Below are 27,500 nucleotides of genomic sequence, written 5' to 3' on the forward strand. Positions count from 1 at the left end.
TTTAACCAGTGTGTGTGTGTGTATATGTGTATATATATATATATATATATATATAACTGGTATATATATGTATGTATATATATAGCAAATGTATATATCCATGTATATATGTAACTAGTGTGTGTATATAGATATTTAATGAGTGTATATATACATATATATGTAAACAGTGTATACATACATCTATATACGCTCTCAGACATATGGTCTGATTTTTGGGTGGTCCTGTGTGGACTCAGGAATTGGACTTGATGATCCTTGTTGGTCCCCTCCAACTCAGGATATTCTGATTCTATGATATATGTAACCAGTGTGCATGTATGTAGTTACGCAATAAGTGTATATGTATGTGTATATATAACAAGTGTACATATTTCTGTATATACATAACTTGTGTATATATCCATGTATATATGTAGTGTATATATGTAAATACATAAGTGTATATATGTAAGCAGTATATATATACGTATAACGAACGTATATATATGTACACATCCACCTACATATACACTGCTTATATGTACGTAACCAGCGCATAGATCAGTGCATATCAGTCCATACATAACCTGCATATACATACGGACACAACGCACATACAGGTGCATATCCGTGCACATACCCCCCCCGCCGAGCCTACACGCGTGCCTACAGCCCCCCACATGGTAGCACGACGGGGGACCCCCCCATCCCCAGCACCCCCCTTCCTACCCCCCCCACAAGCATCCAGCGGGCACGGCGGGGGCCGGGCTCCCATCGAGGCCGGGCCGGGGCCGGCCCCCGGCGCCGCGGGGCCAATGGGGGCGGCGGAGCGGGGCGAGCCTCTCCCCGGCCCCCCCGCCGCCGCCGGCCGCCCGGCCCGCGGGGATAAAGCACTACGCGGCCCGCGCCGCGCTCCGCACCCGCGCAGCCGCCTCCCGGGGGAGCTGCGCCCACCGCTCGGGGCTCGGATCTGTCACCGGGGGGTGGGCTGGGCTGGGGGCTACTACGCTCCCTGGGGGGGGGGGGGTCTCGGCCTTGTTTTTTTTATTTTTTTATTTTTTTTTTTTGCATTTTCTACTATATTTTTGCACCGCGCTCCTTTGCCTTTTCGTCGTTGCTTTTGCATTTTTCTGGGTTATTTTTGCCCCGGCTCGGCTTGCGGAGGAGTTCAGGTGAGGGTTTGCACCGGGGGAGGGTGGGATATGGCATCGGGGGGGCTGCAGCAGGGCTGGAGCTGGGCAGTGCACAAGGGGCGGCGGGGGGGTGCGCTGCTCCCGGCCGGGTGGGATGGGGGGGAGAGCTACCAAAGCCTGCTAAAAAAATAGAAAAAGGATCAATAAAATAGGGGAAAACAATAACAACTTCTCAGCATTGGAGATCTGGCAGTGCCGGGATGAGGGTTGTGTCCCCCCCCCGACCGCTGTCACTGTGCGGTGTTTGGGGAGTTTGGTGCCGACCCGGGGTGCGTGCCGCTCGTGAGGCCGAAGTTTGGGTCTAAAGGTGGGCACTTTGCAGAAAACGGGGTGAAAACAGGGCTTTGAGGAAGGTTTTTACAGCATTCCAGAAGCAGTGGCGTTGAAAAAAGCCAGGGAGGCCCCTAAATGTAGCCCCCTACCCCTAGTGTCCGATAAGCAGTGCAGCCACCTTGCAGCAGGGCTGAGAGTAAATGGACTCCCTGGCTCTTGGCTCCTTTTTTTTTTTTTTTTTTTTTTTTTTAATTATTGTTTTATTACCTCCCCGTGCATTTCCATTTGATTTCTTAGAAAAGCTGGCCCTGATTCACTGCCCAGTTTATGGCTCTGTCTGTGGAGCACGAGTCAGCCTGAACAGATATTAAATCTTCCAGGGAACAAGGGAAAACAGTAAACAGATTAGTCCTAAACTAGAAAGAGCTGTAGCAACATACATGGGAAATGACTGTCGGTGTATCTAAACCCAGGTACTGCTGTGTTATCTGTGCTGGGAAATGGGTCCCCATGTTGCAGCAAGTTCCTGGGACTTAACATTTTAAGGTTATTCTGAGACAGAATATGCCTTCTCTCTCTGTATTCCTTTAAGCTGGTGATTAGACGGACAGATTTTAAGCAGAACAACATGTTTCTGGCAGAAGGGACATCATAACAACCTAGGGAACTCTTAAAAGTTGGAGCCCGCCGCGTTGCCGTGCGCTGTTGAACAGCTGCTCTATTTCACTCCAGAAGCGGCTGTTTTCCAGTGGCTCGGGCACTCAGCTCCCTGTATAGGTGCTTACATTTCTGACATGTTTTCATCCCTCCCAGGGATGAAAGTGCTTTATGTAAACAGCATCATTAGTTTTCATAGCTCGCGTAGCCCTGGCTTTTTTTATTTTATTTTATTTTTGTTTTTTAAGCTTCTGGTTTTGGCTTTAGACAAAGTAGGGATGAAAGCCTTTTAGTTGTTAGTCTGGCCTTTAGGATAAAATAGAGCCTGGGCCCGATCCCACATTCCAGGCATTCCCCAAAATCTTCTTGGCTGCTGTGCAAGTTTTGCGAGCGTGCAGAAAGCAGCTCTGGCCCGCGATGTGCCTGGATCTGTTTGCCTCTGACAGTCCCCTGTCTTCTCGAGACGACTCTGGTTACACCAAGTGACATTGCTCCTTGTCAAAAGCGATGGGGAAATGAGCGTGCTGCCTGGGTTCTGCTGAGGTATGTTGCTCACAGCAGCTGCTAGGGCTCGGTTGTTTTTTTCCCCACTCTCTTTTCAGTCTCCATTCAAAATAAGATTTAGTTTTATTCCCTGTGAAATCCATGGATATTTTGATATGTGGCTTCCCAGTTCTTGCAGGCATTTAAAGAAAACTTGAGCTTTTTTTTTTTTTTGCCTTTTTTTTTTTTTGGAAAAGCTTGCCAGCTGCTCTGAGTGCACGCTCATTCCCCGCGCATGCAGAGCACGCCAGCTTTTCTTAGAAAAAACACGTCGTGGTCCAGATTTCACTCACAGCACTGTTCTTCAGCAGTTGAGGCTGGAGCAATGCAGACGTACGAGGAAGGATCGGAAAGCAGCTGAGGGCAAGAGCTCCTCTCTGCCTCCCGTGTCACAAGGCAGTCACCCCTTTCTGGTGCAGGCACAAAGTGAGCTGCCGGGGTGAATTCTTACTGGGAGCAACAAAAACTTCTCAGAAACAGACTGGGTTTTCTGTTTCACATCGCTCAGCTCTGTGACTTTTGCCTCGAGGGAAAGTTCCTCCAGCAGAGTTTTTTTTTACAAAAAGAGACGTCATGTGTCTTAAACACGGCTCTCCTGGCTCTTCACTTTTACTATAAGAGATTATTATAGTCTGAGGTCGCAAAGCAGAGCCACTAACCTCTGTTTGAACTTCCTCGTGTTCAGCACATGTGAGTATTTTGTTATCGGGTCAGAGGTGTAGCTGGCTGACGGGCTGTGCAAACCAGGAAAATGCTGTCTTACTTTTAAGTCTCTTTCTATCAACCTGTCTCTGCGTCCACTTGTGCATATAAGGGAGGAAGCTGTGTCTTTAAGAAATATAGAAGTGTGTGGTGTTTTTTTCCTTGTTTCCTGTGAAATATTAATAGGTGCTGCCAGTGGGATGGAGCTCTTTAAGGGTGTTGTGTGAAGCATCTCGCGCCGCGTTAGGTGCTAAGCACATAGATGGCTTTTGATTTTTCTCCAGAGAAGGCAAAGACGGGCAAATTCTGGAGCTCAGGCAGCAAGGATGCTCAGCAGTAGCAATAACAAGCTTCCCCTTCCCTGCACAAAACTGGGAGCTATTGACTATTCATGGCAAAACGTCCAAAGCGCAGCGGCAGAGCCTGTGGAAAATGACAGCGTGTAACAAGCTTGACTGGCATTTCCTTCGCGCTGGTCACATGCCTCCTAATTCACACACACACAAAACCTCATAGGCTGATCAAATGACTTCTATCTCTGCGCTCCGCATACCTTCCACAGAAAGAGTTGTTTTATTATGCACATATACAGCTCTGTTTTCAATCAGTCACCTTGAGCGGATGACTGAGAGCCAGTGTTTGCTCCGTCCGGAGGTCTCTGCAGTCGCTCTCTAAGGGGCACAGTCTCCAGCCCGTAAGCAATTTTTTTTTTTTCTTTTCCACCGGGGTGGGGGTGAAAAAAGAAGAAAACAAACCCACAGCTTGTCCCTCCTGCCTCCCCAGTAATTGTACTGGGAATTTTGCTGGGCTTAACTGGGAAAGCATGGGATGTGCCCGGCTGCGCTAGCAAGGTCAGGTTTGGCTGCGGTGTCTGCACGGGTGGCAGCAGGGTTAGGGCTCACGGCAGGGTGGCCCCACGGGACACTGCCCCTTTGCCACCTCCACATGGGGGAGACCAGGCACAGGGCTGCCCTCCCCACTCAGCAACTGGCACGAGGCTGGGGTCAGCTCATTCTCCGCCACCAGAGAGAGACGGGAGCGCAGAGTGATGGGGTGAAAGCAGCCACCAGCTGCCTTGCCAGGCCGTGGCAATTAGCTCAGCGCCGTGCCAGCCTGATTAAGGGCAGCGCAGGTGACGATGACGTTGGCACACTGATTCATTACATCTGGAGGGGAAAATCCGCCTAGTAAATGCTGAAGCACACTAAATATTCCTGGCTCCTGACAGATTGATCCTTGCATTCCGCTGATTAGCCTATATTTGTGGAACGGAGGAAGTTAAAAATAAGGTTGGTGGAAAGCTACAAGATAAGGAAAGGATTCGCATTTTATGGATACCAGCAGTAAACTTGATTATTTTTTTTTATGGGTGCTAAAAATTTCAATACTTTTTTCTTTTTTTTCCCCTCTCCATTCCCTTCTTTGGCTCTCAGTTTCACTGTTAGGTGAAAGCCCGCAATATATTTCCTCTGGCCAGTAATATTCTGGAAGGGAGCTGTAAATCTAGAGTACACACGGTTGTGAAATGGTTTCTGAAAGAATTCTTTTGCAAATATGTGGTGCAATCCTGCGAGGCGCTTAGGCCCTGACAGTCCTTTGGGGGTGGTACAGACGTATCGCAGCGTGCAGCAGCATGTGCGCACCAAGGTTGGATTCTTGGGACTTTCCTGCGAGCTAGAGGGCTTTGCGAGGTTTAGTTCATGGAGGTAAATGATTAAACTGAGTTCTGACTGCTGCTGTTTTGTTTCCCTGCACCCAGGCTCCCACCTGAACCTTTGCCGCGTGGTATATGCTGTTGGGATACCCTAAGACATCGCCCAGGAATGGTGGATCACTTGCTGCCTACCGATGAGTCCTTTTCATCTATGAGGTCTTCTCTGGGATACTTTGGGGACATGACGGCAGGGGTGAGGTCCTACCAAATGCTGCCCTCTCCCCTGTCAGAAGATGACAGCGACTCGTCCAGCTTTTGTTCTTGTTCCAGCCCGGACTCCCAGGTTCTCAGCTCCAGCTATGGGAGCACGTCCAGTGCGGAGAGTCAGGACAGCATCTTAGACTACTTGTTGTCCCAGGCATCTCTGGGGAACACCACCATGTCATGGTGGGACAAAAGGAGACTTCAGCCCATAGTCAAAGAGGAGTACTTTAGGTTGCCTGAATTTGCTGTGGATATGGAAGACTCTGGACCATTTCAGCCCACACTTGAGGAAATTGAGGAATTTCTGGAAGAGAACATGGAGCTGGAGCTCAAAGACAGACCTAAAAGTGAGACCAAGGACTTGAGAGCTTGCAGCCAAGTTTCTGTTGCCTCGCTACAGCAAAAAGACCATATGTTACCCAGCGCTAGCTTAAAAGAGAGTAAAAACGAACAGTTGAACAGCTCGACGGAAGGTGGCCAGGCTTCAAATGGAGGAATGCCCGTGGAGAATGGGATACCGGTTATGCTCCAAATTCAACCTGTACAGGTCAAACAGGAGTCCAACACCAGCCCTAATTCCCAAGGACCAGCACAAGACAACATTAAAATTGCACAGCTCCTAGTCAACATCCAAGGACAGACATTTGCCCTTGTGCCCCAGATAGTTCAGTCATCCAATTTGAACTTGTCCTCTAAATTTGTCCGCATTGCTCCCGTCCCCATCGCCGCCAAGCCAATTGGGCCAGGAGGCATGATCCAGGGTCAGACGGGAATCATCATGGGTCAGAAATTTCAAAAGAACCCTGCAGCAGAACTCATTAAAATGCACAAATGTTCTTTCCCTGGTTGTACCAAGATGTACACGAAAAGCAGCCATTTGAAAGCCCACCTGAGGAGGCATACAGGAGAAAAGCCTTTTGCGTGCACGTGGCCAGGTTGTGGATGGAGGTTAGTATTGGGGTGCAGCAGGGTCCAGTTCCCCTCGCCCTTTTGCTCGTTTCACTGAACTTTCTGAGCACTCTCAGTGTTTGCACTCATTTCTGAACAGTTTCTGTTCCCAAAAGTGGCTTGGTTTGTTTGAGAATTTGAACTTTTTTCTTACTATTAGGTAATCCAAGGGCTTAGATAAATTAAGTGGCAGAGCATCACCTGCTGCCACCAGCTGTATGAGTGTCTTTAAAGCCCATTATAACTTATATTTCATTCCAAGATGGTCAGATTAAGCCTGTTACTGCAGGCAATGCCTTGCAGTCACATGGATCTGGTTGCAACACACCAGCTGCATCAGATGCTCAGCTGGTACCAGCTGAGGGCTGTAAATGAGCTGGGTGGTTTAGGACAGAGTCACGGTGTGCATGGCTGTATGGGGCTCCAGCTGCGGAGGGTTAAGCATGATCAGTGAAGGGCTGTGACATGTAAATGCAGTTAAGAAGAGCATTTTGTGCAGTTTCGTAGAAACCACACTCCATCCTGTTCCTTCTGGAAATGCTGGCACTGGCACTCCAGCCTGCTCTGGGTTTTATTCTCTGCATTGATTGAGAAAAATGCGTGGGTGCTGCTCAAAGTTGCAAAAAGCTGTCAGATGTAACAACATACCCAGAAGGCTGAGATGGAATTGAGTGTTGCTTGAATGGAAAATTGCAGGTTTGATTGAGCAAAACGTTTTGTACAGGTGATCTCTACAAAAGTAGAGGTGATTTTTTTTTTTTTATATATATACCAGTAGAAAGCATTAAAACTTTTTAAGAGAAAAATTTGAATTTTTTTTTGACAGAAACTTTGATGGAGGCCTTCATCCCTCTTTCCAATTAGCTGTGCTAATAGTCTGCCTGCTGGCTAGTGTTAATAAAGAGCACCACAAATTATGATGGGAGCAAAACATAGCCTTAACTCCCTTGTAGTAAATTAAACCACATTTCTTTCAAAGAATATCCTGCAGAGCTTCAGTGAGCAATGTCTAATGAGGAAATGGGTGGTGATCATGGGGAACAGACAAGGTAAAAAGTAACAGGAGAGCGTTGAGTAAAAATGCAACTATGTGAGACATGCAGCAATTAGAGATGGCTGGATTGGTTTGAGGGAAAAGGTCAGAATAGGGCTGAATCCTCTGTTCCCAAACTGGACTAGTTTGAAGCCTCTCGGGGGGCCTGGGGGGATCATTGCAATTGATTTCTTTGGTGATATTTTTTTTCCTTGTTTCAGTTTGTGGTGTTTGTATAAACAGGCAGGGATTTTCTTTTCATTTGTGCCTGTGGCACTGCTGATGAGCTGGGCTCAGGGGCTGCTGCTGGAAATGCACTGAAATTAAAGCCCCCTTGTTCCCCAGTTTGTCCCGCCAGGCGCAGGTGGTGCGGTTCCTGGCCTGTCACAGGGGCACTGCTCCTGTTTATTCGGCTGTCAGGGTATGTGCACACAGGCAGCAGATGTGCCTTCTGCCTGCGAACGTGCCTGTAGGTGTCGTGTTGGCTTTCCTCGTGCTGGGATGTGAGCAAAACCCTCATTTCCGTGGCAAATGCATGTGGCACGTGAGAGTTTGGGTCTGGTCCATGCCGAGATTTATGCCAATGCTTCCGGTGACTTGTGTGGCTCAGGCTCAGGAGTCTGAAGCGTTGCCTCTGGGTGACCTCTAGCTCTGTCTTCCCGCAGGGCTGCTGCTTTCCAGGCTGCAGAACCAGAGGGAAGCATTTAGGGAAACACGTGAAGCAGTCAGGGAGGGATGCTGACTTGGCAGCTGGGTGCCTGCTGCTGCAGCACGGGGTGCATCGTCGGGTGGGCCAGGAGATGTGCTGCTCCAGCAGCACGGAGCATCTGCACCTTTTGCTCTCTGCCAGCCAAGCCCCTTAAAGAAGAGGAGCCCACTAGGGATGAATCGATCCCTTTATCTATGAGGAGTTTCTCCTGTTCACCAGCAGCTGCTGGGGGAGCTGTGCAAACTCACTTTGGTTGCTTGTCTTGTGTTCATGTGGCACAGGCAGGTACCTGGCCCCCAGCACCCCCAGATTTCAGCAGGGCATCCATGGAGGTGGGAGGGGAGGGAGGCATCTTCCCTCCTCGCTGCTAGCTGGGGCTTCGTGCATCCCACTGCCACACCAAAGGGTAGACCCAACAGAGCGCTGAATTGCTCAGCCCCCGTTCATTAATAAGGCGTGTTTACCTTTTCCAGAAGTGCAACAAGAGCTGTGGTCTCGCATGACTTATGTCAAATGCATCCGGACTCTCTGTCCTCTCCCAGTTTTGTATCATCTCAAATGAATTTAAGCACCAAAGTGCTGCAGGGCTCTGCTTTCCTCCCTCTTTCCCCCACATTCTTGTGCTTGTGTATTTATTTTTCACCAAAGACACTTGAGATCTGAGCTTGCTGAAGATGGTCATTTCGAAAACAAAACAAAGTGTTGCCTAGCACAAGGCGGCTGAGTGGAGGGGATTAAAGCTCGCCCTGCTCACTGGGCAGCGCTGCCACAGGGAAGCTGTGTGCTGTAACTGCACCAGGGCAGGGCTGTGGGGGGGCTTCGCCAAACTCCAGGACAGTGGCAGAGCCCTGGAGGAGGCTGAATCCTCCTTGCTGGTGCCCTTCCCTGGTGCAGGGAGAGAAATGTTTCCTGCAGGGTGCAGAGGAGGTGGTGAGGAGTGGCCAGTGACCCGTTGAGTTCGATACCCCACTGGACTGGCTGGCGCACTGATCCGTGCCTGGCCAGCTCGTGCCTTTGGCAGCCACTGGTTCTCTGCCCCTCAGACATCCCCACCAACACATGGGGCTGTGGCACAGGCTGGCCCGAGCAGCCGTGCTGCATCAGGAGCCGCAGAAGCTCTCACTGTCCCTTCCCTGGGCACCAGCACCCAAAACTGCCCTTGTTCCTAACACCTGCAGGGTTAGGCCGGAGCGTTTAAGGGCCCTGTGCATGCTGGGGCTGGGAGCAGTGCAGGAGGCAGAGGTTTGGCTGGGGGTTTTAGAGGCGTAGGGCAGGTCAGGATGCACATCCAGAGCCTCTCCGCTGCAGGGCAGAGGTACAGCCTGGCTCAGCCCAGTAGCTGGTGGCCATGGTGGGGGCTGTGGAGGACCAGCTGAAGTGACTGACCTTTCCTGCCCTGCGAGCCACGTGTCCTTGTGTAGCCAGGAGCCACAAGGACACGTGTCCCGCACACCAGGGAGCTCTGAGGTTTATCTCCAAGGGAGATGCGCTTACAGGTCCTGTGGGGTCCCACCAGACAGGGGGATGAAGCAACTCTTCCAGTTGCTGTGGGATTGCCTGGTTCTTGGGGTGTTTTCAGCGCCAGAATGTGCTGCAAATATCATTTCACCGTGGAGCCAGGCCGCCAGGTCTTCCCGGCTTCCTTGTCCTAACCTTTGCGTTGTTTTTTTGTAAACACACCGATAGCTTGAGGTTTATTTCTGTGGGCTCGTAAGTTGATCTTTCCGTGACTGCTGGGGAACAGTATTGCAACATTCCTGCCTCTTCAGCTAAGGACATCGTTATGAGGCAGAGTGTATTTTTATCGGATGAACTCATCCGAGCTCCCAGGGTAGGAGCAGAGCTGCTTGTTCCCAATGTGCACCTCCTTCTCCCCCACTCACCATGCGATTCCCATTGAAATGCACTTGTGGAGCTCTTGTGCGGGATTAGCCATGTGCTACGGCACTTCTGTTGCAGATGGTGACCTTAACAGCCAAGGACATGGGACAAAGCAACCCAACCACATCTGGTTTTACTCCTTCCCTAGATGATAAGGCAATATATAAGAGGGCAGCTCTTTGCAAAGGAGCTTTCCTCTTGCTGCTCCCTCTTTTCCTTGACGTGGTTGCCATTGCCATCTCTGGCAACTGGTCTGTTCCTAGTCCTGAGTCCCTCTGAGACAGCCTGCACAGGCAGCAACCTGCTCTCTCCAGAACGCTGCCAAATCCCATTTGCTTCTAGCTCTGTAAGACCATTACCCCAGGGATGCGGCACTGGGACCTGCTCGCTGCTAGAGACATGGGAGAAGCTCCTGGCCCTGCTGCTTCTAGATCCGGGATGTGGTTTCAGGAAGCCTAGGATGGAAGGAGCAGGGGTGTTACAGCAAGCAAGTCTGCAGGTCCCAGAGGCAAAAAGAAGTTCCTGTGGCAGCCTTTGTGAAGAAGATGCATCCTGGGCAAGGGATGGCTTGGTGGCTCCACTAGAGCACCTGCCTTTTGCTCTTGATTATAACTTTGACTCTTTCACCATGGAGGTACCACAGCAAGGACAAGGCTGAAAAGTAAGAGAACAGGTGAAGGAATCTCCCCTAGAAATGCCCCAGGGGGAGATGCATCCACACCGCACCTTGCCCAGGGCGAGTATTTGCATCTGCTCTGTGCTGGCTCTCTCAGGGTAGCAGCAGCAGACTGAAGAGCTGTGGGAACTGAAGGAGCTCTTCCCAGTGTTCCCAGTGCCCGTGCCCTGTTCTGCAACTAGTGGCGGGAGATCACTGCTAATTAAAACCTTTATGTGGAAACTTATTTTTCTTGCATGAAGGACTTATTCATAGGAGCCCAGCAGTCCTGTTTTTCCCCTTTCATAAAAATAGCGTATTCACCCGGTTGGTGATGTGATATTTTGCTCCAGAAGGGCACATTTTTCTACATGTTCTTTCCCCCATTTATTCCACTACTGCCCATGACTTCATTTATTTATTGTAAATAAACAGCTGATACCGTTTCTTGCAAGCTCTCTTTCTGTGCTGCTCTTTGTTACTGTGCTGGCAACAAAACACTTAATTGCCCTTTGTCAGGCAGCAAATTTTTTGTACCCATCTGGACAGGGCTGTTTTAGTATGACAGTGCTAATTAACCCTGTGGCTCCCAGTCATGTCCAAGCTGGAAACAGAGCCAGCCCTGCTGCCCAGACCAAAGGACTGGCTGATTGAAGTTCAGTAAAGCCTATGAGACTAGCAGTGGGATTTGGGGATTTTTCTGTTGAGGTGGGAAGTGGGGAATATCTGAAATTAAAATGACTCTGAGAGACAATTTTGGTAATTAAAGTCCCCATCTTGATTTCAATTTGCTCTTGAAGTATCTATGCTAATGGCCATGGGGCCCACCTGGATTTCAGCTGTTACAGCCCTGAGCATCTCTAGTACTGAGCTGCTAATTGCTCTTCATTTAGCCTGCAGGAGCATGTGCAAAGGCCAATTTTTCAGCTGGATCTGATAAACTGGATAGCTTCTGGGTAGCTATATCTCGCTGTTATCTGGAGCTCATCTCAGATGGATGTGCCATAGTGCTGGTGGGAGCTTGGAGTAGACCTCACCTGTGGGATGCTGGTGGTTACCTCTGCTTGGCTTTGCAGGAGGGAGGCTGTGGGACTGGCTCTGAAGGGGACTAGTGGAGGGATCAGGAGCAGAGCCATCTATTTGAGCTGCAGCCTTATGATTGGGCTTAGGGCAAGGCTTCTACAAATGATGCATCCATGCATTGTGCCGAGTTGAGTTTACATGGGATGAGGTTGTGAATTGTGTGTTTTCATCACTATTGCTGACCTCTGGCTGGGACCAGACTGGCTCTGTCGTGTGTCTTGGCCCTTTCAGTTTGCATATTTGGGCTTTGCCACAAGCAGAGTTTCTGAGTGGCCTGAGGGGAGGTTTGGGGGCCGTAAGAGAATTTATTCATTTGTCTGAAAAGGCCTCTCTTCTCTCGCAGGTTCTCCAGGTCAGATGAGCTGTCTCGGCACAGGCGCTCCCACTCGGGGGTGAAACCCTATCAGTGTCCCGTCTGCGAGAAGAAGTTTGCTCGAAGCGACCACTTGTCCAAACACGTCAAGGTGCATCGATTCCCCCGAAGCAACCGCTCCGTCCGCTCCGTGAACTGATCAGTCCCGCTTTCCCCTTCCCGCCCAGCCGTCCTACAGCAGCCGATGACAGCACTTTGCTCACTATATTTCTAGTGATAATTTATTTGTCTTCACACAACAGTCAATGCTGTTACTTGATACCACCATGTCTGAGTGTCCCATGTCCTTTAAAGATGATTTGAGAATGAAGTTCTTTTTGGGTCAGGGGAGGGGGGTGTTCTTCCTTTTTTGTCTTTTTTTTTTTTAAGGATGTTATTTTCCTTTCCTCCTATCTTTCCCTTCTTTCCTGCTGCTTCTTTTGGAAATTACAGTGTTTTATTTTTAGCTGTTTTCTGCTGCACATGAAAATGTAAGAGTTGCTTGCAGCTAGTTAATTATAGCCCTGGCATTCCTGAGGGCTTTGCTCATGTACAGGCCATTCATTGTGAGTTTTTATTAAGCTGCTCTATTTGTCCAGTTTGGAAACAGCAAATTCCTTTTGAAATGAAAACAACTCCTTTGTTTTTGGGTTGCCTGAGCCAAGGATTTGTAGGGGCTGGCCATAGGAGGAGGAACAGTGGGAGTCGGGGAGAGGGAGAGGCAAGCGCTGCAATGCACCCCCACACCTCTCTCATTTCTCCAGCTCACATTTACCTTTTCCTCGGTTAGGGCTATATATAAATATTTATGTATATATATTCATACATATATATATGTATATATTTAAGCAAAGATATATCCCAAACAAACCCAAAGCTCAGGCTGGGTGAAATGGGTTGGCGTGGAGGCCTTTTGGTGTGGCTCACTGCGTATCATGTGCATGCTTTTCCTGTCCTGTGCTGCCACTGAGGGTGAAAGGATGCCCACGCATCAAAGGAAACGCTGCTTTCCTTTGACAGTTTGGAAGCATCCACTGTCTTTAGCAGAAGATCTGTTGTCTAGAGTGTAAAGCAACAGGAAGCTGTTTGTAAGAATGGCTGCGCTATGCTCCCATCTCCACTCCTGTCCTCTTGTGTGATCCTTGAGGAGAAACCCCAAGGTGCCCAGTGGTCCTGGTGAGCACTGGGCATCCCGAGCATCCCCTGCCCACACTGGCTGGGGCTGAGCCTCTGTATCCTTGACCATTTGTCAGGGTGTGCCAGTGACTTGGGAACAAGGGGAGCATCATGGCCTGGTGGGACAGCACCAGGAGATCTTCTGACCCAGGGTGAGCTTCAGCGCTGAACCTTCCCTTATCAACAGCCATGTCAGAGCTCCACGCAGCTGGGCTGGGCAAATGGGTGAGAACAGTAGCCAAAAGAAACAAATTCGTATGGCAGATGGCTAAGAAGGGAATTTAAGCAAATAATCAGATGGTAGCAGGCAAGCGATTTTGTTTGTGTTTCTTCTTCTTGTTTTGTTTTTCCTTTTGAACTCTGGCGATTGTAAGAAGCTTTAGAAGAAAATAGAATTCAGTAATTAGGAACGATTTTATAATGGATGTTGCATTTCCTTTCCATTCGCAGACAGCATCTGTTTGTCTTTTTGTTGGCAAAATGGGAAATAGATAACTGCCGTCCTAGTGCTAGGCAGAGCAGGAGCCCGCGCTGTGTAAGAACAGCAGGTCTAGCTAAAGCGAATGCATTCCTTTTGTCCTCTAGAAATTAATATAAATGAGCTATCATCTATTGACTGGTTTATATCACATCCTATGAATGTATGTAAATAAAACTGTACATAGATGCATATCTATATAAAATATCTTTTAATAACGTATCAAAATTTGTGTAAATTGGAAACAAAAATACCTATAAAGCCAGTGTACATAAGTTACAATTCTGTATATTTTCTTTTGTTCTTCATAAAAATATATTTACTTTGACAATAAAATGAAAATGGAAATTTTATATCCCTTTTTGAAATTATTATTCATCCATTTCCTTTGTAGCCAGCTCTGTAATCAAGAAAGTGGTTGAAATCAAGTTAGCGCATGAAATTTTGATTCACCTGGATGTAAGTTTTCAGGTGCTGAGTAACAGAGAGGTGATGGAACAGACCTCAAGCCGCCTTCAGTTTTTCCTCACCTCAAAGCTCTTGGGAGGTGCGAGATGTTTCACCGGAGCTCTCACGCCTCGCCTGGCAGCCGCTGGGCCCCGAATGCCTTCTGTGGTTTCTGACGGCTGTGGAACAGGTCTGCAGCTGACTATTAACCTCAGTCAGACTGTGGTTAATAAATTAGAGCAAGCAGGTTTTGAGGAAATTCAAGCTCTAGGGGCTAGCATGAAGAAGGAGGGTTTCAGAGTCTGAGATTGGGATGGTGACTCGCTGTGTGACCCAGGGCAAAGGGCTCCACTGCCATGTGCCTCAGTTCCCTGTCCTGTCAAACGGGGATGGCAATTCATCGTGGTGACACTGTGGGACTTGACTGCTGTGTATGTGATCCTTGGATGGAAGGAGCATGCAGTAAGACCGGTCACGGGATTAGATTGTGAAAGAATGGCTCAGCACGGTGGAGGTCTTGGTGCCAAGGCGCTTCAGTTGGCTCTGCTGCGAATCCCACATCTGAAGGAGAGATGTGTGGGACCTGTGGTAAGAAGCATGCCTCAGGCCTGAGGAGAAGATGCCCTGTCCTGCAACAACCATTGCTTCCCATGGGCAACAACACAGGCACAAACACGATAGTCTTGTGGTTTGCAAGCTGGGACATCTCTTGCAATATGCTTTCGGGTGCTCGGCCTACACTGTGAGAAGAAACCAGCAACGTTATTGGTGTCCACTTCTGAGTCTCTATGGGAGCAATGGTGCAGCGGGTCCAGAGCTTCTCCCAGCAAGAATCACACTGAGACTAATGGCACCTGGGGATTAAAGCATTTCCCTGAAGTACAGCCACCAAAACAGGCCAGCTGATGAGCCATGGATCTCCAGACCTTTGTTTTTCCTAGAGCACTCCTATGAGCCTGGCAAGAGGACTGAGGGACTTGGCAGAGCAAGCTCTGGTCACTCTGTGGTGTTATTACCTCCTGAGATGTAGCCTGAAGACCAGAGTCCTAAGGACAGCTGCTTTAAGAGTTCTAATTGCATAGAAGCTTTAATTAGCAAACCTGCACCAAGAGGATCTCCGATTCCCTTCTGTTCTCACCCTACAGACATTATGCATTAAACAAGTTGCTTTATTTTAACCAGTGTCTCAGTCTCCTCCCCATCTCCTTTGGAGTTCTGATATTGCTGTAATGTTGGGTAATTCACCCTGCAAGGTACTTGGGGCAGAAGTTGTTATTTCTTCTACAAGAGGCAGTACTTACAGCTGAAGTGGAGTAATGCAAAATACCCACTCTTGGAGCACAGCAGTGCAGAAATCTTAAGATCTAAGCTATGTTTTAGCTTGGAATATTGTCCATGAAACACTTACTCTCTCTTACTTTTTGTTTTCCTTTTCTAAGCACAGTTTCTGTGTGGGGTGTGTGTGTGTGTGTGTGTGTGTGTTTCTGTATTTTTTTTCCCTAGTTTTAGATACTTACCTGTAGGGAAATATAAGCTTATCTTAAAGTTTCAGCATTTTGCTCTGAAGAGCGGGGTCATATTTGCTGTGAAAGGAGAGTTAATTCTGCATGAAATGTAATGGTATTTTCAGAGGTTTGTCACACACAAAAAAAGTAGAAATTAAAAAAAAATAGTTTGGGGTGTTTGTTTTACATGGAATTACAGGCCTGCCGAGGCTGGGCTGTAGGTCTTGCTAATTCATGAGAAAAAGGTGGCTTTGCCTTAAGCCACCTGAAGATAAGCATATATATAAGTTCTTCAACGATACATCTGTAGATAGGTTTATCATGTCTTTGCTTTGGCAACTCTGCACAGCATGGCATCATTATGCATATACCTAAGTCTCATTAACTTAAAACATCTCTAATTGGCTTTCTGAGGCATGAATGGACACCTGTGCAGTGTTGCAGCCTTTGTATAATGACTGTGAGCCAGTCCCTAACACTTGTGAGTGCTCTCTATGATTCTGAATGGTTTTACTGGCAATTTCTGGCTGTTTATAAGCTCTTCATGAGAGCTAGTGGTGGAGGAACCGTTGTTTGGGAAGGTCATTCTCAAGGTAAGGACTAAGTGTAAGGAATAAGAGTAAAGTGACGTTTCTGTAAGGTGACCTGACTTCTATGACCTGTGGCTAATCAGAGGGCAGTGAAATGATGTGTCCGAGACCACAGAGCAAAGCAGAGGGAAAGTGGGAACAGGACCAAGAAGTCCCAAATCTCCTTTGCCCCAGACAGTGGCACAGACCGCGTATCAATAGCAAACAGAAGGTTATAGAAAGCAAAGAGTGATAGGACGTGTAAGTGAAACATCAGATAAGCAAAGAAAGGTAAAGACGGGACATGAGATAAAGTTGAGCTGTGCTGATAGTGTCTGCTTTTGGAAAGGATGCCAAGGAGAGAGAAATGAGAGCTCGCTTGCTGGTACATTGCGCTTGGGACTCACCCAGGCAAAGCTCCCTAAAAAGGTTCCTGCTCCCCTGACCACATTACGTGTTTGCAACAGTCCCCTGCTCACTGCCCTCCCTGGGGGTTGTTTCCACATAAATCCTTGTGCCGGGAGCCTTCTCCTTGTCTAAATGGCCACTATACATTTAATCCAAACAGCCAGGTGACTCCAGCACAAAGCCAGTGGCAATAAGCCAGTGTTAATTATTACCCTGGGCCCCTTGGGTTATGTAAGCCTGGATGTGCTGTACCATGGGCACTTGGCTCGGGCCTGCCCTCCCCGTCTGGGAGAAATACCAAGGACCTGCCAATGCACATAGAAAGCTGTTTGGAGCCAGACGGGATTTTCCTTCTCCCCTTCTGAGAGCACCTATGAAACCCGTTATTCACTGGGCTCAGTGATTGCCATGCTGTGTTTTCTTGTTATTCAGAGACATTGCTCTTAAAGAATGAGTTGTGCTAAGCTCCCACTGACTTCAGTGCAAGCCAAGGACAGTGACTGCCATGGTTTACCCAGGGAAAAATATTCCCAGCTAAGGCAGGGACCGCAGATCCCGGCAGGTCCTTGGCTTCCCTCAGTCGTTTCTTCTGGGATATCTGTGCTTTTGTGGCTACCAGTCTCTTATCCCACAGGTTTTAGTTTTATTCTAGTTTGCTTGGGGGAAGGGGCTGAGGGTGTGTGGTGTGTGAAAAGTAGATATTGTAAAGAATCTTCTGGCCTTAACACCTAGTGTGTGTTTGCATGCAATTGCAGAGATAGGACTTAGTGACTCTTCTGGTCCAATGTTTCTATATTGTACGGTTTATAGCTACTCAGTGCTCAGCATTTCCCAGGGCTAAGCTTCGATCTGCTCTGCCAGCTCCGCAGGTCTTCCTCCAGCTGGAGCTAGAGCGCATCCTCCAGCTCTTGCTGCATTCCCTGCCCAAGTACCACTTTTCTAATGGTTTTGTGGTCAGGCTGACTCAAAGCCCATGTTAGTACTTGGTCTCCTACATTGCTACAGCTTGATGAACCTCTTGGCCCTTGGAGACATTGCTGTGGAGAGCTTTCATCAGCTCACCTGTCCTGCCCTATGGAGTATGTATGCCTTGGCCAGCATCTTGCTGAGCCCCAGCTCTCTGTTCAAGCATCCTGCAGTGCAGAGCAACATCCAGCAGCCCTCTGGCCAGCAGGAGCAGAGGGCAGTGTTTGCATCTCTGCAGGGCCAAGTCGTTAGGTAAAATGGGAGTAAAATGCGGGGGTGACAAGTAACTGTTGGAGAAACCTGCACTCGTCTTGCTTGCACTAGATGACAGTAACTTCCTCTGCTCATGTTGGAATTGTAACTGTCCTGAAAGGCAGAGAAAATCAAGGTGAATGTGGCCTGTAATTTCCTGGAAGGGAACAGAGAGGGGAATGAAAACAGAAAGTGAAGCATGTTATGGTGTAACAGACCCCATTTGGTCTTTTTCCAGCACGAATAGGTGACAGGCTCATTGCGCGCAGAAGGGCTTTGCGTCTTGTGTAGGAGGAGGGTGGTCTCGGCCAGCAGCCAGCGGCAGTCAGAGTGCAGAGCCCTGGGGCAACTGCAGCTCAGTGGCAGGGATGGCATGGAGGGGAGTCCCAGGGCTGCGCCTTGGGCAGCTGGCAGGCATGGAGAGACAGGGCTGGGATCACACTGAGTCCCCTGGGGCCTTCCTGCTATAAGGATGTCACTTTTCCTGATGCTGTAGCTGATTCTTGGAGGGGTCTCGAGTGAGTCTTAGCACTTCCATAAGCAGAAATGTTATTTATCCATATGACGCGGATACCGGGAAACTCAATAATTACAAAACACTCTGAGGTCTTTAGTGGAAACATCCATCCAGGAATTGTTTTGCATGTGACTGAGGGTGGAGTCCTGCAACCCACAGAAAGAAAGGTACAAAGAATCACTGTTCTGCATCTAAAAAAGCCTCTGGCACCTGCATCTCCTATGGACTCCAGCGGGCACCAGCTTGAGCCCTGCTAGTTATTCCAATGTTATGGTTGCAAATGCAGAGATGGGACTGTTGGGCTGAAAAGAGTCCAGGCATTCAGTACACTTGCTTCCATAAGTGAAAGAGTGACGTGAATGTTCAGGTTTGGCTGTTGACTGCTGGCTTTTTCTGAGAAGACTATAAGTGGCAGCCAGGTAGTCTCTCACTTTTTGTTTCTCTGCTGTGTGTTGTTTTTCCATGGACAGCATGTCCTGGACCTTAGAGAGCTGGCTGGGGCTTGATTCATTCAGCCCGGCTGTCCCTGGTGGCAGATAATGCATCAGGGAGGGCAAAGGGCTTGGAAATTTTATTATGTCAGAGAGGCTGGAAAAACACCCAGACTGTGCTGAGGGCAGCAGCGCGTCTGCACGCGGGCTGATGGATGGGAGCTGGGGTCTGACCATGTAGTGTTGCAGTTCTATGGGGCTGAGGTGGGATGTGAACGTCCTGGGGCAGGGCTGATGCGGGGAGCCCCATGCTGTCAGTGAGATCCCTCTGCTTTGGCTGCTGGGGGAACAGCCTCTGATGATGAAAAGGCAGATAGATGTCCGTCTCTTCTGGAAGTGGCAAGGGCTGCTGGGGAGGACCAGCTTTGGCTGGAAGAGATGAGGAGTAATCTGTCCTCTCCAGAAGAGCCAGTTAGTGATTTACAGATGGCAAGTTGGTGAGCTCTTCCTCTCGCTCCTTAGGAATTAATGGCACAACTGGAGGCTGTTCATTTACCTGCCACCTGGGACCTTTAGTCTCCTTGCTGTGTATTCCAACAGCTGATAAATAAACACACATTAGTAACACATTTCTCTTCAAGGGAGAGTGGGTTTTCTTTGGCCACCAAAGCTCCCAACAGCCCTTCCCAAGCACTGCCCAGCTGCCTGAGTGCTTGCCCCTTGCTCAGTATTGCTGGCAGTGCCTTGCGGGTAGTCCAAGCTTGTGCATGAGATCAGAGGCACCCATGAAAGTTTAATGTGAATCAATCTGTGTCATGCCTCAGGAAATGATTAGCAAATTAGAATCAGTCCTGATGACTTCATGAGAGTTACCTGATACCCTGCCATGGATCCCTGGTGGGTGGAGGACCATGAATCCAGGGAGAGCTGGAGCTACCTTCCTCACTTGGCTCCAGCAGTCATATGCTAATCTCCATGGAACAAATTAGCTGTGCTAAATTAATAACAATATTTGGCACTTCACTAGCATCTCTCAGCTGAAGAGCTGAACGTGCTTCCCACTGGGGATTTAAGCCTTTCAAGCCCCCTGAAGAGTAGTTGTCACCTTCATTGCACAAAGGCAGAAAATGGATTTAAATGATTTGACTAGTATTTCTTGGGCAGCTTGTAGCAGAGCTGTACAGCAAACCCAAACACAACATTTCCTTCTCACAGACCCAGACCTTCATCACATGATGTGATTTTAAGACATGTACACTGATGTGTAGATGCAATTAATTGAAGCACACTGTGAGAGGACTGGGGATGCATTTTAGCCCTCTGGATAGGCCTAGGATCTGTACTGTAGAAAACCATCAGGTCAAGCACAAGGGGTGACAAATGTGTTCATTTTGCTGATGCAGCATGAGTGACATTGGAACAGGTGTACTGTGGTCCCTGTGGCTGCTGCAGAACCCTGGGGAACAGGAGGGGACGGCTTGGCTGTATCTGCTTGTGGATTTTTGAGTCCTTGCAATGGCCCTAAGTGGCCTCTGCAGATGGTTCATATTCTTCTTCTGTGGGGGCCCTGTTAGCTCCCACAGTAAGTGGCAAGAAGTTCAGCTTGATTTCCTTTTATTGCTGACTTTATCACTCCATAAAGCACTTCTACACTGTTTAAAACTTTACCATTATGGTGTGAAGCTGATAAGTACCCTCAGAGGATTCCTTGTGCTAAAATCCAATGTGCACCTTGCTGGGTCTTCCTATTCATCTGCCTGCAACCTTTCCTTTCTTGACTTTGAAACTTTCTGCTTATCAGGAATCTCCTCAAACTCATTTGTTTTAGAAAAGAAAATGACCAGTTGCTGATGCACTGTATGTGAGCTATCTATCTAGCTGTTATCTATTAACACAAACATTTTAGATTGTGTAAGAGTGTTCATTTTGAAAGTCGGTACAGAAGATCTAGTCCAATTTAATCTCTGCTGTTTATTCTGATCTTTTATTCAACTTCTGCAACTAGATAATTTGTGTTGGAATTAATAAACTCTACTCTTTGTTGTGATAAGTGCTAATTATTGTTTTCAAGGCAGTTAATTTGATCAACAAATAACTAGTCAGTAGCTAGAGAGATGTGCTGCTGAGAAACAGGTTTTTGCCTGCCTTGTTCACAGTGACTGCTTAGGTACGTGTAATCCACCCAGAAACCTCACAAGTAGGGTCTCTGTGACATAGACGCAGTATATTTGTAGAGGCAGGCAGTTTAATCAGATGGGCAGGACAAAGAAAGCACAGTTAGGGCTGCCCAGAAAAAAACATAATTCAATTTCAGTAGGAAATGCCAAAATTATTCACCAGAAGATATGAGGGAGCATGAGAGAGAGCTGAACTGCTAATGTGGTGGCAGGCAGTTACTGGGAATGTTGGCTGTCCTGGTTCGGGTCCCAGAGCTGCTGGTTTGGTCCCTCAAATTGGCCATATTGAAATGGTGCTCCTTTCTTGTTTTCTTGCCACTGAAGCTTCCCTTGTGAACTGAACGTCTTGATTTTACCAGAAAAGCTCTATTGATAAGCTAATGTAAAAGACGAAAGTATGCAGAACTTCATAGTCTGCTAAGGGTTTTACTTAAGCGAGGTGCTGTTTGGGGACTTACTGAGGTCATGTAGCTATGCAGCAAGAGCAAGGAGTGCAATCCAGTGAGAGCACTTCTCTCAACTTTTGTCCTTGAGGAGCCCTTATGAGTCACATCTGTGTCCACATGAATGGAGGAGCCCTAGGACCATGGGTCACAAAGGTTAGTACAGGCAGTGGATGACTCTCCATAACCCCTTTGTCTATACTCTCTTGCCTGATCAAGGTCTTCCTCCACCAGTCAAAACATTCCTGTCAAATAAGCCTCAGATTTTTTTATTTTTATTTTTTTTTTCCGGATATATATTTTGTCAAATGGGAATTTTCAGGAGAACTGTCTGGTTTTGTTCAAACCTCAGCAGCTATTTTTGAATTTGACTTTTCCCTCACTTTTCAGCAACCCCAGAAATATGATTTTTCATGACAAGGCCCTTTTCATATTCCAGGGCAAATGCAACACTGGAGAGATGTGAAGACTCAGCTAAAGTTTTTAGGGCCTTTAGTTGGAGGCAGCAACAACACAGCGACAGTTCTGACTAGTGTTGCAATGTGACAGCTACCATCATGAGGGAAAAGAGAAAATATTGCAGAGAAAAGATGTTCAGATCTTTTAGGTCATATTCTCAGTCGTTTCTAAACTGTACCCTCCACCTTGCTTTGCTTTTTCTGGTCAGAGATTTTGTTTAGGCAATGCAGTGGCTTTAACTCCCCTACATTTTTAGACAGACACGGGGACACTGGTGGCTGCCTTGACAGAGGTGGAAACGTGATTTGCAGACCTGATGTCCTGCCTCATGTTTGATCTGCGAGCCTGTGGCTGCCAGGTTGATAAGCAGGACACGGATTTGGAGCCTGTCCCATTCAGGCTCTGAGTGCAGAGACCAAGACCCAAAAAAAGGTTTCGCTCAAGTGAAGTCTCAGCTCTGTCAGCAAAGGCTAAATTCTTACGGAATTTGTCAGAGCCATGGCTTCACCCTGTTTGTACTTGAGCACCTCTCTGCTCAGGGTTGATGACTTCAGGCTGGCCCCAGGTGGGATGTGTGATTCCCCCAAGGGCCTGGGGCTAATTAGAGACCTCAGCTGAAGGCACCTCCAGGCCCCTGTAAGTGGAGTTGCTAATGCAACTAAAATTGCTAATTATTGCTAAAGTTTGTGGCTGGCCAGGGGTAATTATTTGGGTGCAGACCCCTCCAAGACCCCTCAGGAAAGGAGACTGCAGGGAGGAGCAGCTGCCCTGTGCAGAGATGTTTTGAGGAATGAGCTTTCAGCAGGTACTGTGCTGGGGAGGCTGTCACTGACACAGTTGAACCCCTTGAGGTTGTTTTTGAGGAGAAGAGGGTCATTGTAGGGGTGAAAGAGGCTTGAGGCAGGTGGGTGAAGACTGTTTTCTGGTGTTTGAGCCACATGGTGGTGAACCGTGCTTGGCTGGGAGGAAGCTGAGGTGCTCTAACCAAGGTGTCTGAGCTGAGGGTCTGGGTTGAGCCTGGCCTAGCCCAGGGGGATGTAAAGTTGGCCCCTGGCCAGTTCAGGTGGCCAGAACTAGGCTGCACCACAAAGTGTGACTCAGGGGATTGTGCTCCTGTCTGGATGCGTGCTTGTTTCTCTTCTCCTGGCACGGAATTGAGGACTTCCTCCTGCTCCACTGTCATACTGTGAAAACAAACCTCAACTCTTCGTTTTCCTCCTCTTGGGATAGAGGAGGCTGTACGCTGAGCTTTAAAGACAAGCATATAGGCTGTTTTTGGGGAAGTGGGGAGGAACAAATGCAATTTAGCCTCTGAGCTAGAGAGTTTCCTAGTGCAGGGCACAGTCCAGATTTTTCCACGTGTGGGCCTGAGCCCAGACATCACCCTGACAACACGCGGGAACATAAATACAAACAAAAATAACTTCCAGATGAGGGTTATATGCAATGTCTTGTTTTACTGGCATTTATGCTTGCTTATTTGGCTGAAATCAACAAACATCTCTGCTTATTGCAGCAGGCTAGCAGGAGGATGCTAGGAACAGCGAAAACGCCATTTCAGCTGAGCCCACATCCCTGGGGGATGCAAAGCCTATGACAGTCATCTCAGGGAGGCTCCACACAGTGGGCAGAGGGAGGCAGGGACCAAAAACAGCCTTATCAGTGAAACCTTTTTCAGACCCTCACCTGTAATAGTGAAGGAACTCTTTGGGTCTCATCTCATGAGCCTCTTCTTCATCTGACTATGTTCCTTCAGGACCCTCTATGCAGGTTTGCGTAGGACTGCACCCTCAGGAAGTGAGAGCAATCCCCTGAGGACAGGAGGTTTTGCACATCGTTTTATTTTTTTTTTATTTTTTTCCACCTTGCAAGTGATATTAGTGGGTTTTAAGGTATATCTCAAACTCCTTTTTAAAGTCAGAATATAAAAACTTGATTTCTTATGCTCACATGTGTATGTACATAACTCTTTTTCTATAGATATTGTTGCTTAGAGCAGCATATTTCTGTACTACCCGGATGCTTAGACATGATTCTGTATTGCAGCCCTTAGTAGAGATTCCAGTCTACCTGGCCACTGAATTTCCTGCTCTTTTATCCCCAGCAGTTCAGGAACATCATGGAAAACACTAACTTTAAGCTGATGAGAGGGGGGGAAAAAAAAGGCTAACTTGTGCAGGGTGCCCTTGTGTGTACTTATCTCTTATTCGCTGGAAAAATTAGTCTGTGGCTCTAGCCTGGTTTTATTACAATAGCCAGTCCCTGATGTTGCTGCTTTAAGACTATGAGGTCTAAAAATAACTGAATAAATCACTCAAATGAGGCAGTAAGCAAATAGATTTGCCCGCCTGTTTATTAATAAACACTTGCACCCGAATCTATATTTCTATATTAGAACATGGCTCTGTGTCTCCTGTGGGTATAAAAAGAAAAACACCTGGCAAAGAGCGAGGGCAGTAAGGCAAGTACAAAGTTTCCACAGTAAACATATTTGTGTTTGCTGAGCAAGTGTTGCCTTAGGAAGGCAGGAGAGGCAAGCAGCAAGCGCTTGCTTGCAGAGCCTCGGATTACCAAGCACGGGGAGAGCTGACTCCGACAGCTGCAGGTCTGCAGATTGCAGCTAGATTGAAACACGGGGAGTGTTTTTGGGAGAAGGAACTCACAGGCATCCTTCCCAGCCTCTTTCAACGCCGACCATGTGCATGCAAAGTCCAAGTGCACTTCCTCCTTGGAGTTTGGTTTCAGAAAGCAGCCAGGGGATAGTGCAGTAGTGAAGCTGAGCTTTTGGTGGGTTTGTTTGTTTATGTTCTGGGGTTTACCACTTGGAGGGTTCCTCCTCAGGATGGCTCAGCATCTGCTCTAATCCTCACCCTTGTGGAAACAGCTCTGCTGCCTTGCAGAGCAGTCATTTCTCAGCCTCAGCATAGAGGTGACCCATAGCGAACCTTTTCTGGTTGGACCTGTGTTCGTTTACTGGCAGAGCTGTAATGTGGGGGGAAAGGACAAAGGAGGCAGGGAGAAAGCTGAAGATGACTGTGCCTGTTGTAGGGTCTTTGGGAAGGGTTGGGCTGCCCTGATAGTGAGTGTGGTATGCTTGCTGTAGGATAGAGGTAGCTGGAAAAAAAAAAAAAAAAAAAAACCACAACTGGATGTGACCATCCAGATGACTCCTCTAGACTTCTTATCACTGCCAGCGATCTATGGTGTATGGCTTTCCCAGTCCCACTCATGTTTCTGCCCCTCACAAGGTCAGCTGAAACTTGCTGAAGGAGGGACAGAAGGATAGCAAAAAACAAGCAAGGTAACATCTGACTGGGATGTGTTAAGATGCCTGGCCAATTTCAGGACTGTCTGGGTGTCTCAAGTCTCTATATGCAGTTTCCTAGCTCTGCAAGGGAGACCCAACAGCTCAAGCAAGGATGGTACATCCTTATAATTAAACAAATTGTTTTGCATTAGATTAAGACAGTTTCCCATCAACTACCTCCAGCTGTAATGGTGCAAAGCTGATGACAAGCTTTCATCAAAGCATGATCTGAGCACATGACAGGCAGCTGGGCCTGGGCCTGGCTCCTCTAATGTATTTATAGAGCTTTGGGTTCCCCTCTTCCACCCGCAATGGCAATAAGTATTGTTTTTGTGAAACTGTTGATCAATATAATCATACTTCACAGCTTAATTTTACATGGTGATTTTCCTGACTACAATGTGTTGTGTTAGTGGCTACTATCTGCAGTTGAGATCTGTCTGCAGTTCCCTCTTGGGAGAGGAGTATCTCCAAGTCAGATAGAACTTTTTTTTTTTTTGGTTAAGTTTAGGAGTAGGAAGTAGAGAAGCATTTTTCCTTTTAATTTTCATTAAGAGCTGTGTCCAACAGGGATAGGTATAGTCAGACATGTGGGACATGGTCAGAGTAGGTCAGAGCTGCAGGAATTTGCTAAAAGCAGTGGTCTACAGAAGTCCTCCTTTAGTATGCGACTGCCAAAGATGTGTTACTTTCTTCCTGAAATAGAAGATGACCAAGTGAGATATCTCTGCAGCCTTCCTTGGGGTGTTATTGCTCAGCTGGAGGGCAAGCATAAAGTAGCCTCAGCTAAAGGGTCCCACCTGGGTGTTCACAGGTTTTCATTGATGAAAAGTTTCAGTTAATGTTGAAAGCTGGGAAAGGAGTAACCTGCCAGGCATCTGAAAAAGCACCGAGGGAGGCTAGACATGTTGAAGCAATAGGAGGGGATGGGTCATTTAATTTTGCTGCAGCAATCTCTTTCCATTTGGTTCTACTCACTGGGCCCAAGGCAAAACGTAACTCATCCCAGAACAGTTGTCCAAAGGACAGACTCTAATGAGGTTAAAAATGAATCACGCTCATTCTCATTAGCTCTTAAAGTAATGTGTAGTGCCATTAGTTTGTGGAAATCTTTAAGAACAATATCCTTAGACGTGTTTCAAGTGATTGTCCGACATAAGTGATCAGAGGAAGTGGCTCCTTTCCTAAGTATGGTGTTAGATGATTTGTGGTAGGAGGCAGCTGTTGGAGCCTGTGTCACTGAGGATTTGGACTTTATTTGGGATATATATGAAAATCTTGATGGTCTCATGGCTGCACAGCTATTTCTGAAGTAGCTCCACAAGGCAACTGCTAATACAAAGTGAGCTGCATGTTTTTAAACAAATAAGAGGATTTAGGTTAAACATTAACTTTTGGTCATTTCAGCTCTGATAGCTTTGGCCTTCAGGTTGATCATTTAATAAGCTCTTTCCTGTTGCTACAGCAACCGCAACCCTGGAACACCTTGATGTTCAAGTCAGCAAAAAAATAAAATAAAGCCTGTTCTGAAATTTGTTTAGGCTTCTATTGATAAGTGTCTGTGCTCAGAGTCAATTGTTCAGGCAAACAGGGCTTGGAAATGTACCATGGGGTTTAATGCAATCCTTGCACAACCCCATCCCAATCCATCGGCTCTTGCGCACAGCTGAGAACAAAACTTATATTTTTTTTGCCCTTCTGACATGCATTAAGCCATTCAGTGATGTTGTTTCAAGAAAGCAAACAGACTCGTTTGTTCTTCTTGCTGAGTTATCGTTGTACGCAATGTAATTCTGGCACAAGAACATGCATGCCCTCTTCAATCTGCTGTGCACCAGTGAGTGAAGCGCGATGCAGACTGACTTTTAGAAGGACAACTTTCATCTGCATCTCCTCCCAGCATGTGCTTGAACACAGCACCATGCCAGATCTCAGCTGCCTTGCCTTCTGTCCCTTTCAAACACAGCTTCTGCCCAGAAGGTCCTTTATTCTTTGAGCCCTCCCAATTTTAAAGCATTTGAAACTTACCCTAAATGTTGATTCTATTTTACAAACAAGTTTTGGGGTAGCTTCTCAGCTGGTGTAAATTAATATTGCCTTGTTGGATTCACTGCAGCTGTGCTATTTAATGCCAGATGAGGTTTTGGTCAGTTGGTTTTGCAGCAGTAGAAACTTCAGTTCTCTTGCCTTCTCTTAATTTTATTCTTAACGCTGTGAGTTCCTCTCTCTAATTTTCAAGGACAACTATTGTTTCATATTGTTATGTCCGGGCAATTGCATCTCTATCTCTGACATGTGCAGAGGTCCAGAGTTTAGAGGGGGAGCAGTATTCACTTTTCTTTCTAGGAAGAGTGTGCATTCTCCCTCTCTCTGAAAGGTAGCAATATTTTAATGAGATGTGGGGTTACAGATTTATAGCTGAGTGCTCATCAAAGC

The 27,500-nt window shown here is 47.4% G+C and overlaps 1 protein-coding gene across 5 annotated transcripts; it reads left to right on the forward strand.

Annotated features, from left to right (window-relative positions):
• The first annotated feature begins 884 nt into the window (after positions 1-884).
• KLF15 (KLF transcription factor 15) lies at positions 885-13,936 on the forward strand. Of its 5 annotated transcripts, none has more exons than XM_027467928.3 (3): positions 885-1,154; positions 5,110-6,216; positions 11,921-13,936. In XM_027467928.3, the coding sequence occupies exons 2-3, from the start codon at positions 5,174-5,176 to the stop codon at positions 12,087-12,089; spliced, it is 1,212 nt and encodes a 403-aa protein (XP_027323729.1). In that variant the 5' UTR covers positions 885-1,154; positions 5,110-5,173; the 3' UTR covers positions 12,090-13,936. The 5 variants fall into 5 exon arrangements, with proteins under 5 accessions (XP_027323729.1, XP_012960132.1, XP_005025158.1 ...); XM_013104678.5 differs by lacking the exon at positions 885-1,154 and adding an exon at positions 2,497-2,648; XM_005025101.6 differs by lacking the exon at positions 885-1,154 and adding an exon at positions 2,960-3,338.
• Positions 13,937-27,500: the final 13,564 nt, after the last annotated feature.

Source organism: Anas platyrhynchos, chromosome 13 (genome assembly GCF_047663525.1).
Source record: "Anas platyrhynchos isolate ZD024472 breed Pekin duck chromosome 13, IASCAAS_PekinDuck_T2T, whole genome shotgun sequence".
Taxonomy (NCBI): Eukaryota; Metazoa; Chordata; class Aves; order Anseriformes; family Anatidae; genus Anas; species Anas platyrhynchos.